Here is a 14,565-nt window from a genome sequence, read left to right as displayed (position 1 = left end):
CGCGACAACATTGTAGATATTATGGTTTTGTGTATTTGAGAGTTTGCACACCTTGTTAGTTCATAAAAATGGATCCAGCCACACAGTATATTAGAGTCCTACTAACTTCCTTGGGAGAAAGATACATTTCCAGAACCCTCAAGATATTATTCAATTTACAGTACAATCCATAACAATCATTAATGCATGCAGCGGAAAATCAACAAGCGCCACACTTTGCTTAGACCCTGGAATACACAACACTGTTGCGCTTTCCAATCCATTTCTGCAGAAACACAAACCTAGATGTCAAAACCAGAGAACAAAACAAAAAGGTGATGGCTGGAAGGTTTTGAATTAATCATAACCACTGGCATAGAACCAGAGAGCAGACCGAAATGTAGTGTCCTTTTTATTGCTTGTTCCAAGACGGCTTACAACAAACCAGTTATAAAATATTGAGGGATGAAAAATGCTACTTAAGTGCAACGCACTTCACAAAGCGTCAGAGTTAAATAAGATGTCGAGGTCCAAGCAGTGGGATATAATTCGACACGAAATGTAGTCGCCACCAAGGAGTCAGACCATGGGCTAGGGGCTTGGGCATGAAGCTCTGCCCGTTGGCACTATTGTGCCACCAATTCAAGTTCCCCATGATTATGGTTCTTCAGACGCTGGCTGACTCTCGACTGCCCAGAGTCGCCTGCTAGTGGTTACTCATTACCCTCCAACCCTGCGTATCTGCTTCCTTCACGACATGCATTGCTTTCTGCTCTCAGTCCTGCTCCAGGCAAGAGATCGGCTCCTCTTGCAAATACATTGCAGATATAAGACTACAGGCTCGCAGTAATGTGCTTCCCTTCTCAGTGCTGAACATATGTTTCTAATATTTATCAACTTATACACGCACCTGCCTTAACTTGCATCAGGAAGCAAAACCCTATCTGTCGTCAAACAAGGAATGGATTAGCACATGGTGCAGCAAGTAATTGCACGATTTCCGTAAAAAAAACAAAATAAGTTATGTAAAATGAGAAATAGTGCGCGTCATTCACAGGAGCAGGCTGGTCCCTGGGGCATGAAAATGAAAAGCTGCGCTCCCCTGATCCTTTGGGGGGAAAGGAAATGCGCTCCTTATGTGCAAAGTGGGTGTGGGTAAGAGATCAGACTGGTGCCTGCGACCCATGGAGCCTACCCAACGGGCTGTGATATTTACTGGCTGCGGGAGCAGAGCAGGGGTTATTCAGTCCGAACCCTGAGGCGCGAGAGACCTGTTCACCGAGCTGCGCTTCGTGCTTCCCAATTGTCTCTCAGTAAAGAACACTTAACCGTGAGTGCCCTTATGACGAGGCTGCCCACGTCCTGTGCAATAAAACCCGGCTTGCCCAGGACGTGCATGGGCACATCCTGCATAAGGAAGGGATAACAGAAATCCAACGAAGCGCATAGCCGTCCAGATGCCGCGGATATGCACACAAACATTTCCTAGAGCAAATATCACAAAAGTACAAGTAAATAAACAAAATGCATGCATTGGTCTATGCAGTCATGCAAAAGCGCTGGCAGCAACGTGCGAGGCTGCTTGTAGATCCGGTTGGATATGTTGGTGGATGGTTTGGACTGTTGGTTCCGCGCTTACGTGAGCCAATCGTCATCCTGATGATTTTAAACCCTATAGGGCCCGTTTCCCCATTTCTGTCTGCTGGTGTTCGCTCTGCCTCTGGGTGCTAGAAGTCGCACGAGGCAGTGGGCATTATTGCCATGTCCTCTGCCGCTGATGCGCCATCAGATTCGTGAATATATAATGGTGCTTGGGAACTCAAAGGCCATGAACGATTCCCCTTATTTTCAATGACTGGAGCAATTTCCTTCCAATTCAGCCTCTGTATAGCTACAAAAGGCCATTTATGCGGCAAAAGAAGAATTTGCCAATCTACTGAAAACACACCATTGGCTTGATGCGTCAATCAATACATCTGCAAGCTTCGGTCTCCAGGGAGGGAGCAGTGGAGCGTCAGTGCTGGGGGGCTCCCTCATTGCAAGGTCAAGCGAGGCAGAAGAGAGCTCTCCATCAAGGCAATCTGGCCACACATTGCTATGCCAAGAGGTCCAAAGGAGGACACACCGCGACACTTGCAAAGCAATTCAGTCTGTTTGCCCCATTCCTCTAGGCACACAGCGACACAGCGTCCAACGGTTCGCAGTATTACCACTTTGCAGGGCAGCCATTTTGGAGGAAGTACGTGGAAAGAATGGTTTCGTTAGCACGGGGAGCTATAGGAGATCCGATTTGACTGCACCAAATCAGTAAAGAAAAAAAACAGACATTTTTTTCCAGCTGTTGAGACGGATTGTAGGGTAAGGGCTAATAACAAACATGGCATGTTGCAAACAGCATCTTTCTTATCGGTTAGCTGGCAAGCGTCCTGTATTTTTTCTTTGAAGGACACAGAACTCTTTTTCCAACGCTTGTTATCACTTTAAAATAATATTTTGTTTCATATACAAATAAAGAAATGGGCATTCTATGTACCACACTAGATTGTCCGCCACCATTGTACAAGGCTTTTCTTCCGGCCTACCTACATAGGTTAAGGTTTCTTTACATGGGTAAAGTATGCCATTTCAATGCTCCGCGGCTGGAAAGAATGCCATGGGAGGACGAAGATATGTTTGAAGTATATAAACGCAGTCCTAGGCTGTGGAACAGTGATCTATTTTTATTTTTCCGAAGGACTACAATACAGTTAAACTGGTGTGCGTTACATGCCTGGGGATCGTTTTGCATCCCACCTGGAGGAAAAAAAAAACACGGCTATAACCACATACTTCCCACGTTTCACAATTCACACGCTGCGATTTAACACCACAACAGTATGGAGGTAGCGCTTTCTCAGCTCAAATTGTCTAGCAAGCCACAGTACCATGTCACAAAAGGCTGAACATTCTCTCCTGCCAGTAACGCTCCGTGATTTTAATTCTACATGAACAGAAACGTATGTATTATGTTATTACATGTGGTTTGTCAGTTAATATTTGTGCTGTCGTTGTGTACTTGCACATACGTGTCTACAGCAGTGCCCTTATGAAGAGAGCCAAGTGGTTGGAGTACCCAGCAAAACCATGTTCGGGTGTTTGCCCTTTAACAGGTTACCCTAAAAAAGCAGACAAGGCTTTCCGGCTTTAGGTTTATGTTTGAGTTTATATAGCGCTTTACCCCAAAGCGCTTTACAGAATAACAGGTACAGTAATGAAGGAAGCATATTTATATATTGATATATTTATTATATTTAGAAGCTTTAAAGCCTGGGCAGGTCAGAGGTTATATATATATCTCGCTCTACTCTGGGGAAATATGGTGGCAGGATCCAAATCCCTTTGCCATTCTCTCGTGCCACTCCCTCCCTTTGTCACTTACTGATAAGGCACTCTGGGTTAGAAAGTCCTGCTACAAGGCAAGGAGGCAATAGGTAGACCACTTTACTCTTCTTAATACTAATCTTGATTAGCTGTCTGATTCTCTTTAGCACAACTGGTTTCGCCCCTCTTCACCCTTCATTAAAAATGATATTTGGTTAAATTATGAATATAGCATTTTTTGTTCTGGCTCAGATGCTTTAGCAACACATGCAAGGAAAAAATAAAAAGGTATGTGGCCCTCGAGAAAGAGGCGATCGCTTCTTTGTCTCATGCTATGTGCCCATCCACTGCACACCCATGCACAAGTTGACAATACCCTTTCCCTCCCCTGGGCAGTCTTTCCCCGCCTACACCACCCACAAAGATTCTTCTTTCCCAAAAAATGTATGCGCCGTTGTGGGGCGCCATTGTTCTCTGAAAAGTAATGGCTTACTTGCACCCATGACCCACCTCCTGGTGCAATAAAGTAGAATATTAAGAATAAGTGAGAACGGTAAGTGCCGTTTAGTAAGTGCTATTTTTTTTGTAAAATCTAATAACGATTGAATGTGAATGCTCTTATTTTTATTCTGAAATCTGTGTTTTGCAGACTGCCACTATGGAAAGTGGCTTGGCGAGCTTGAGCATGGCTACAAGGTTTAATGAATGGACATAGATGACCAAACATGCAGACTGAAAATAAAGTGGGAACGACCGGACACAATCACTTTCAGTCCTGAGACAAACCTGGAAGAGGAAGGCATCGCCGAGAGAATTGCTGAGGCAGAAAACAAAGTCTTTCTTTGGGTGCTCGGGCACGGCCTGCACAATGCTGTTCTCCACCCAGACGGCGTGCTTCGGGCTGCTGCTATTGTCTATTCCGGATCGTCCATCACTCTCGTAGAAGAATAAAGTGCATCCTAGGGAAATATGAGCTGGCATTAGCAGTGTACATGGACACCATAAAATCACATTGACAGACTCCCCGCCGAGGGATTACAGCTCCAGAGTGAGAGTATTTATTTGTTCCATCAATAGGGGAGTGAATAAGGCAGGCGGTATTCAACTATTCCATTTTTGCGGGTTGATTGGCATTGCAAATCTCAACAGATCAGAGGAATCTGCATCTGCTGGGTTTTCAAGAATGTTCATAACGATAGATCGAAATTTATACAGGCACAGTCAGGCACATCTCGTCTGCTCCTGTACCACCTCAATTCATGCCGCATCTTTACGTTTTAGTACTCGATCTCCCCATGTCTGCTTAGAGCCCGCTCCCGTTTTTGCATTCACCAATGACATTGAAGGAGAGTTGTATGATATTCACCAGAAATGTCTCATCTCAGTAGCCACTCATCTCAAGTATTCCATTCACTCATTCAGGTTTGTGGTGAAGTTGTCCCCAATTTCTCCAGCAGCAGACCGTGTCTCCCACTACCCCACTCCCCACCAAGTCTGCCATATGCAAACGTAACACTGCAACTATTTGGCAGAGGTGATCAATACAGGACCAGCTTACATTCTCTCAAACAAGCAATGAATCCACTCGCTCTCTGGGTTTCACTGAAAAATGAAATGTAATTACAGGCCTCCACATCTAGAAAATGGCCGATATAGCCACTCAACATTAGCACGCTCTCTCAAAAGCCCAATGGTCTTGAATTTACACGGGGCCACTGTTGGGATGCAGGTACAATGTCCCAACAAGGAAAAAAAGGTTCACAATAGGTAAGCTTATTGGTGGGGCTTGTTTAAACACAATGTTGCAATTAACAAGTGTTCTATGTAGTTTGAAGATTTGAGATATGTGTTCCTTGTATCTCGTTTTGAATACATTTTAGTATGCATCATGTAGCACCATAATAAGCAACAATGTACTCACAAATGTTATCTGTGGGGGATAACTTTGGAATCAATTTGTAAGGCCTAGAGTGAAGTGCGAGGGGCTCCGCACTTGCGAGAGAAGGGGTTTGTCAACAGAGCAGCAGTGATCTTATGAAGTGAACATGTGGGGACTTGAGATGACAGATTGAATATACAGTTAGAATATTGCGATACTATGAGTTCTACCGTCTGTACTTTAATGGTTCAAAGATTGCAGCCTACTTGGGGCTGCAGAGAATCTGGTTTGCAGTGGCTGAGTTTTCCTTAGCCCCAGAGCGTTTGGATGACTAAGTCGAGGAGGAGGAGGAAGAGAACCACGTCTAGCAGATAGCATATCAGGCCAAATGGTTTTTGGAGGCGAGGATGGAATAAATTGCCATTAGGTGGGTTTTATGGGCAGAGGGTTGTGCAGATACCAGGGATAAACTTCCTGAGAACACAAAGCCTTATTTAATGACCCAGTGGGGACCGGTTAGGTTGCAAGGGTCGAATTGGGGCTGTCTCGCTTCCTGACACACGAACCACGGCTTGTTCGCCGAATCCGGGAACCAACCAGGCTTTTCAGACCCACTCGCAACCGGACCCGGGAGGACCAGACACCAGCTCTTGCTATAGCCCACCACGATACTCAATTGGCCTTGAAAAAGACTTAGGTCGAAACACGTGTCGGCTGTTTGCACACATTTATGTTAACTGGCAATAATTGCCACAGTGATGATATTTTGGTTCTGGTAAACCAACTAAAATAAACAACCACTTGCACCAATAACTCCTTGACTCGACCATGACTAAATACCACAGGCAAAACTGCAATTTTTTGGACTATTAAATCCAACCAGCGCCCACACGGATCCGTAGGTTTGTCATCCCCATCAATATCTCAACTAATCGGGAACCTTGGAGTTGGTCCCCAGACAAACCATGATCGAGGCTGCAGGCTGAATTTGAAAACACCAATAGGAGGTGCGCAGGGCATAGGAAGTCCTGACACCGACGACTCCAACCAACTTATACCTGATCTTCTCACCATGCAGCTACTCAAATGTTGACAATATCTACCCACAATCATCTATCCTAACCATTAACACATTTACAAACTGTGCCGCAAAATGTAACCCAAAGGCTTTTTAAAGGCTCACAATACATTAGCAAAATGCCTTTCAAATAACACTCATTGTTACATAAAGTGTGCAGGTCCCTCAAACGCAATTTTTAACTGTGTCCCCCATCTGGGACCAGAAACTAGCAACATTACAAATGATGTGCTCAAAATAGACACAACGTGTTCGGTCTAGTGAATCACTTAAATTATTTAGCTATACCAAAAAGCAACCGTAATCTTATTTGGAAAAAATTGAATCTGTTTATTTCACACAATTGCAGAATCTAGATAGGCAATGTCGTGCTTTTTACAAGGCACAAAAAGGATGTGAAGCAGCTGGAAGGTGAAATGTAGCACTCCACAAACACCAAAATGTATAATGCAAGTTAGCGGAAGTCAGTTTATAAAAAGAGAATGGCCAAAGTAGACCTGCAAAGATAAGTTGACAAGAAGATTCTACAACTCTTCTAAACCTAGTATTCCCTTGCTGCTCATGACAAGAACATGGTACATTTCAAGTAGCCGAGAAGGAAGAGCTGACATTTTTTATAACAGCGAATGTGCCTTCTATCACTTTTCACCGCAATAAATTAACGTGGAATCTTTCCCTCACCTCCTCACGTTGTTTGGTGCACTGTAGTATGGCAATGGCTAATGGAAAAGAAGGACATATAATGTAAGTTGATTGATTGCACGCCAAGTTAATGTGTGTGCAGAGGCACCTTGCAAATGTTTTGCTACTCTAATTAAATGTGCAATGATTAAAAGCTTACGTTTCTGTAGTGTTAAAAAAAAAATTAAAAAAAAAAAATAAATCACACACCTCAAATGTCCTTAATTAGAACCCTGGGCAGACATACACGCATTGGATTTCTCCCTAATGGCATACTCCTCCCACCCAATCACCTTCCACCACCCTATAAACAAAGCGCAACCAAGTCAATGGCTGCAGCATTTATGTATCATTTCTCAATTTGTTCTACTTTAATTAAACAGGTCTCATTTATTTTTATTATACATTAAACAGTGAAGATGTTCTAATAGCTTTATAGACCGGCACCTCGGGCCACACCGGCTGTTATGGTCCCTCATAAAGGCCTTGTTAAAGGCCCTCACTTCGCCAGGCCCATTAACTTGGTCTTCAGGGCCCATAACACCCGATACGGCCCTGGCTGCAGGTCGATAAAGCTATATTAATACAATAACATAATAAAAACAGGAACACTCATTAATACAGCTTGGCATGGGTTCTTAGCAAACATTCTTTGTTCTAGGGGGAAAATATCCTGTTCATGACACATGTTTATGTCCAACCTCATTCCTTGGTCCGGCCACAGGGGTTGCCTGTCCTTTATGCCGCTGTATACACCACTTAAGGTTAATGGTGAAATCTAAAATGATTGTCAATGTTTCAGCCCTTAAGTGTTTGATGCAAAAACTGATATACGAGTCTTCAACAGGACAGCACATTCACTTAACACACTAACAAGTCCAGTACCAGTCACAGCATTTCCAGTGTTTTGTTTTATGATAAACAATGTTGTGCGTTGGGTATTACACACCTGTAGGAGACACATTTAGATATTCTCTTTAAAATGGCATTCTACACTGATGTTTGACTGCCCGCTCAATGGTGATGGGACGTAACCAATTCATTAGGTCAGCAATTTGTAGAATGGGCTTGGCTGAGAGTTATTTTTGTAAATACATTTTCAGGACCCTCAGCAATGCCAACTTTCAGTGTCAAATGGTAGTCCTTGTTATGTCCCTCTGTTCCTTTTTATAATGTTCATCTGCAACTTCTTTCATTCAATCTACAACAGAGATATATTTCAAATGTGTCTGACCCTCACTTAACACATCCACAGAAGTGCCCCCTTCACCTTATATAGTTCACTTGTGTACGGATTCCACCATGTCCTTCCCATCTATTTAGCACAGTGTTTCTTATAGAGCAGTCAGCTCAAAGAGGAACCATACTCGCAGTATACCCTCTTTCAATATATTAACTAAAACAGCAATTATTTCCTAACCTACATATGTCTTCTTGTGGGAATCCAGTCTGAAGTGTGGCCGCATGGTTTCTGATCTGGCTTGACAAAACCATGAAAGACGATGTCCTCTCTTTTAGTAAAGACAGTTCACCCCAAATCTCGACTTCTCATTGGAGTCACCATTATTACTCTAAATATGGCACTCATTTCTACACCACAGTGTTCATTCCAACATTTTGTATACCTTTTTACTCCTTAGGAACTCTAATTCTGCCCAAGTCCAACATATTCAACATCTTTCTTAATAGTGGATATTGGCCCAATGTATATACCACTAGTACCAGTCACTGTTTTTCCTCTCACAATGGCATGCATCTGCGTTCTCGAGACTCCCTTCACTCTCATAATAACCCTCATGCTGTTTTCCATAATGTTTTAATCTTAGAGCATGCTGCTTACTCGTCTTACCCAGTCTCCAATTTATATTATCTAGAACCCTTGTGCCGGTCACCATTTTCTCTCTCCAGATAGCGCACACCCCCAGGTCTCTCAAGACTGCCTTCACTTCAGCTATTTGATGTATATGACATGTAAACTGACAATTTTATATAAATGTACGGTTCATCCACAGTTATTACACTATCTGCCTTTACCACACACATCACTACTCCAATAATCGTTATACATTGGATCTCAGGCTTGGTGTCAGTGACATAACTAAGCTTTCCAAGTGCCACTAAGGCTCAAGGTCAGCACTGTAAGGTTTGCCAGGCAAGGGCTACTATACATATTTGGAAAAAGGGTCAAGTAATTTAAGTACAAACTTTATAATGAACAATACTGGTCTCCTGAATGAATATTCAGTGCATTCTGGAATTCTTTCATTTGAAGGTAAATGGTGAGGGAATTCCCTAAAACCAACATTAAAACATTCATATTTACCTTTCAAACAAACCCAATAATGCTTCCATCTTCTACGTGTTGCAGACTCAACTTTTTTGTTTTTCTTGTGCACTAAAAAGTTTTTCACAGCAAGTGCACCTGCTTTGCGTACAGTACCCTGAGTGGCAGAAGGCAGAAAGTCTGATTGTCCTGGCGAGCTCAAAGTGCCGCTGCTCTGTTCGTCACTAAGTGCAGAATTTGCCTCCTCTATATTATCCCGGCAAGCGCTGCTCAGTTCTAGCTCTCGTCTGAAATTCTCATAGACTCCCTGGCGGAGGACATCTGTTGAACTGCTGCCGCTTTCACTGCCGGCAAATGCCCTGCACATAGGTGGGGAATAACTGGAGGTCGTGACTGTGGAATGTCTAGAAAGAAGGTCTGTATCCGTCGGTGTGCAGTTAATCCCGCTGTCGGCAAACTCGCTTCCATCGCCAGTGTTGACATCCTAGAAAAAAAAGGAAAAATCATTCCAAATCCAATCATCACTCTGGGGGTAAGTTCTGGAGCAATGGTCGAGTTCCCTGCAACACGACATCTGGAATTGTGTGCCAAATTTGTATTTTCTAAGTTCCAATTTAGTTCACATTACCATTTACATTACCATTTACTGCAAGGATTTATATGGTATGGTGAAGGTTGAGAAAAGTCAATTATAAGAAGGTACACAAATGACTCGATGTGCAGGAAATGTGCTGCAGATTAATGACCTAAATTACCTTTTCCAGTCCCCCTACTCACTCTTACACATAATAGAAACTATTCCGAGTAGAGCTACTTAAATCAAACTCCCAGATAGTTCTTTATATGTAGGGCTGGGAAAGAATTGATGATTCAAGCACACAATTAAATGTCATATTTGATCTAGATGTCTGACACAGAATGAAATAGGAAATCCATCACCATTGTGGTGAAGAAAATATTTTTTCAGGCAAAATTGATTGAAGGTACATGAAAAGAGGAGAGGTCACAGTGATAAATATGTACAGTTTTACTAATTAGAATCTTTAACATTTCACAGATCACTATAGAAAATGTAATTTAGACAACAATTGGAAGATTAACACATATTCAAGTATAGGATTTCCTACCAACCAAAGAAATGAAATGCCACAGGTATAGAAATTCTATCTTAATGAATAGTACCTACTTAATTATAGTGCCAAATGAATACCATTAGATAATGATTCTTTAGTAGATCACAAGCCTAAGGACTTAAATTAACTGCCCAGACGTTTGTGGATTGACCAGAATGTGTGTGCCATTTACAAGTACAAGTAGTGAGGCATGAAGGATAATTAATATCAACCATACATTTTATTTGGTTTACCAGTTGAGTTAGCATTAAAAGGGAATTTTGTGGTGGTAAAGTTCCAAAGACTAAAATGAAATAAGGCTATTTGGTGCATCAGTCAAGTTATCATCAAAAGGGAATAAGCGGTAACAATGTTCTCAAAATACAAACAAATTATTTGTGAGAGTGGCCATTAAAGTGGTGGACCAGTGGTGTGGGATTATCTTGAAACCTAAATAAACAACAAGACTCAAGGACAGGAGCAATGCTTAAGCAGGACTGTTATTTGATAGTAGACAAAAGTTTTGTTACAGAGTTTTCGAAATTTCATAATGAATTTAGGCAGAATGGGTAAATGTGTAAAGGCATGTCTGTTAGACATCTCTCATAACTGCTCACTTCCATCTCTCTCTCTCTCTTTCAGAATATATTTATAAAGAACATGAATGAACAGGGCAGATAATTCTCGAACTAGGATGTTACATCGTGTTTGTTAGCTTATGTATAGGCACAAAATAACAGTGTTGAGAAATACATTTGGAATTGATTATGAATTATTATTGTTAAAGAACCCTGCCTGGAGAAAGCCCTAAAACGGGCCAAACATTAGCAGCTGCTTGCGAATTAGTTAATGTAGGTTTACTTGTAGTTTTGTGAATAGGGAACAATCATTGGTGATGTTTTTCTTTTCTTTTAGCAAATAAGAGGGGTTTGTGTTACTAGTGATCAGTTTTTGATGCAATTAATGTGATTATTATCAATATCTATTGTAACCACAGTCTTTAAGAGTGGTTTTGATTTGTGTTGAGAATGATATAAAATCCCCTTTTTTTGAACCACAGTGCAAGGTAGTATTTGGTTTTCATTCGTTAGTTATGTTTTTGCATGTGTTATTAACACCTCCTCATGCACCTCTGGAAATGTTACACACTGCTCGTATAAGCAAATTAACGTTTCATAACCTGGAGTTAAAAGTTAACAATCCTACCAAGTAAATACATGTAAAAGAAATGAAACCATTTGATCTACTAATATCAGAGTTTAGGTCAAAAGAAGGGGACCATCTACAGCAATATGGAGGCCAACAGGCTAGAAAAAATGCACTTATTTTCAATAGCTCTCTAATTCTTCTGAAGGGCATTTGCATTCATGGGACTCTAGGTTGTTGCAAGCACCAACTATAGCACATACCAGCTTTTTGGATTTGTGACCAAACAAGTCCATTTCCATAAAGTGCAGGATTAAATCCAGCATCATAAAAGTAAAAAGTGTCGAGAGATTTCACAAATGTTTCTATATCCTGTTTCTTACACAAGTCGGGTATGGAATACCTACCAACAAGATCCTGCCACCCAAATTGCCCACGGTTTATTTCTCAATCTTCATCCAAACGTTGATGACAAATTCAGAGCACTGGTTCGTCATCTTCGGAACTTGCATTCAAAAACATTGCTGCAAGGCCCCTGATGCAAGGACTGTTCAAGAAGCCTTCCAATGTATTTGTTTAACTCAACTAGACAAAGGGTTTTGAAAATTGGAAAGACTTTGACATCCCATCTTTCTGCCAGGAGTGTAGTTGTATAGGGGCCTGCAGTATGTGCACGATTTACTCGAGTGGGTGAATGCACAACAATTAAAGGACATCGCAAAAAATATGCCAACCATACGGAATGGAAAAAGCAAAGATGGTATGGAGAGGAGGCTTCTGGAACAGCCGAGAAGGATGCAGTGAAAGTGTATTCCAGGTGCGAAAACCCAACAGTGATTTAATCATCATCCATGGCAGTAAGCATACCGTATTAAGCAGATTGAAATGCAATAGAAGAAAGTAGCATGACTTGACCTGAAAAACTTGATCCCATTTCGCCTGCTCTCAAAACTCTTAAATGTCTACCCAGTTGAGAAGCAAAACGTCCTAAACCACCCGCCCTCTGCACGGCACACAGGATTGGAGCCAGGGCCAGACCATGTATCATCACTCATTGCCCACTACAACTCGACCAGTAAGACCCCTCATGTCCTCCTTCGCAACGAGACATAAGAAACTGAACACTAATATCACTGACCACCCAAAGGCATAGTCTATAGAACAAAATCTCAGCAGAACTACAAGTCAAAACATATGCCGTCTTTACAATAGCAGAAAAGAGGATCATCTTGAGAGTTCTGGGAAGCAAACTAATATCTAGTATGGCCAACTAAAAGTAACATACAATAGTTATAATGTAGCACACGTTCGCACCTAGTGTAAGTTTGCAAGGACTGGAATGTGATGCAGTCACCCTGTCTGTAATCCTGGGTCACCCTTGCGTCACATTTCTGCAGCCCCTTGCTGTTCTCCAATGCCTTGCCCGGTTATGTAACTTGTATGTGCCCTGGGTCAACATTGTTTTGTGTGCAGTGTAACAGTACACATCGCAACAAATCTACAACCATCAAGGCCCGGCTGAATATGTGTGGGGGTCCATTTCAACATGATGGTTGTGGGACCCCTGCTTAGAGCGAAAACAGCCTGAGGCAGCCATCACAATGGCGACAAAGATAAGGTTCACGAGATGGCCAGCCAGCAGGGATCTTTAACACTAAATGCCCACTGAAGAGCTATACACCCTTCTTTGTCAGTAGATGGCTGATGTGGAGGAGCCAGTGTCAGCAAGAAATTAGGTGCCACTTCTAATGTGCCTTGTGCTCCTCACTCCCTTACTCTGCAATGGTCCTTCTCTCCCTCTCTGACCTACTCTATTTAAATCCAAACTCCTAGCTCTCTTGCTTTCTGAAGAACCACAAGCACAACATCTACACCACCACATCTTCATGTTCTCCTCTCCATGACAACTCAATGTTCATCTTAAAAGTTAGCACTTCCTCCACAATCCCATTCCTAGATCATGCTGTACTGTCCTTAGCACTGGCTCATGTTTCCATCTCCCCTGCATCATCTGGTCTTACATCCACATTCTCACCCCATTTTTAAGGACACAGGTCCTCTGCTCTGTAAATCAATGTTAAAATGTTCTGTAAGCATTTTTGTTTTCCCTGTAATTTACATTAAAGAAATAAAATAACAAATAGGGTGTAAATGCAATTCCCTGTAACCCGAGTGCCATGCAGGTGGTAGCCCGAGAGGAATCTTTTCATGTTGGACCTCCTAAATATGTGCCTATTGTGACCATTGTTGAGCCCTGGAAGGGAGAATATGTCAGAGCCATGATATGAATGTCCTTGTGAAATGCTGTTTCCAACCAAGGTGAGCCAGCAAGAAGCCTAGAAGGAGCCCCGGTTCCAAGACATGAACTGTCCAGTGTTCCGCAGTCTCCTCTTATCGTGTTTTTGAATGTAGTTCCTCTGGTAACAACTTAATCAACTTCATGTTCAATCATTGTTATCATAGTTTTGACCCTTTCAGTGCCCTATGAATGGAGTACGTCTGTCCTCAGATCCTGGTGGCCATCAGGTTAATGCGGTCTGTGCTGTCTTCATGTTTTAGTGTTCTATTAATCCAGTTATTAATACATTGTTGTGTATAATGTGCAATGTGATGGTATTACTTGAACAAGTGATATGAAGTCAGAGTTAGTGATTACAGCGTTATAAACCTAACAAAGAACCGAGGTGATGGCCACCAAGGAGAAAATCTTCCATGACGGAAAATTGATGCTCACTTTGTGTAAGAGCTCATTAATTTGGAAGGAACAACGTTCAGCTCTGGAGCAGGAGATGGTGCCCGGAAGAGTCTCTTTAGGATTTCTTCTTTAAGAAGTCTGTGGGTGCATAAAGGAGGAGTGCCAGCGGTGCGAGTAAACCGTGATATTGCAGCTAGATGCACTTTAATAGAGCAATATGCAAGACCACTGCGGGCCAATGAAATGAGGTATGGCAGAACATACCGAGCCTAGAAAAGGAAAGGATGGATATTAATGTAAGTAGACCAAGTCATGAAACACTTCTACTGCATTTTGCTATAATAGAAAGTG

General features: G+C 42.1%; 1 protein-coding gene across 4 annotated transcripts in view; it reads right to left on the bottom strand.

The window, feature by feature from the left end:
• The window catches only part of TIAM1 (TIAM Rac1 associated GEF 1), an 853,394-nt gene that overhangs the window by 529,472 nt on the left and 309,357 nt on the right, over positions 1-14,565 (bottom strand). For all 4 annotated transcript variants that reach the window (XM_069636354.1, XM_069636351.1, XM_069636352.1 and 1 more), the window contains 2 exons: positions 9,301-9,745; positions 4,126-4,298 (listed from right to left, as the gene is read on the bottom strand). In XM_069636354.1, the coding sequence (XP_069492455.1) occupies positions 4,126-4,298; positions 9,301-9,745 (618 nt within the window). The remainder of the gene's footprint in view (positions 1-4,125; positions 4,299-9,300; positions 9,746-14,565) is intronic.

The sequence above is a fragment of the Ambystoma mexicanum genome, chromosome 7p, assembly GCF_040938575.1.
Source record: "Ambystoma mexicanum isolate Mex_15411 chromosome 7p, UKY_AmexF1_1, whole genome shotgun sequence".
Lineage (NCBI taxonomy): Eukaryota > Metazoa > Chordata > Amphibia > Caudata > Ambystomatidae > Ambystoma > Ambystoma mexicanum.
The sequence above is the reverse complement of the archived record's forward strand: the minus strand, read 5'-3'. Positions and strand labels throughout refer to the sequence as shown.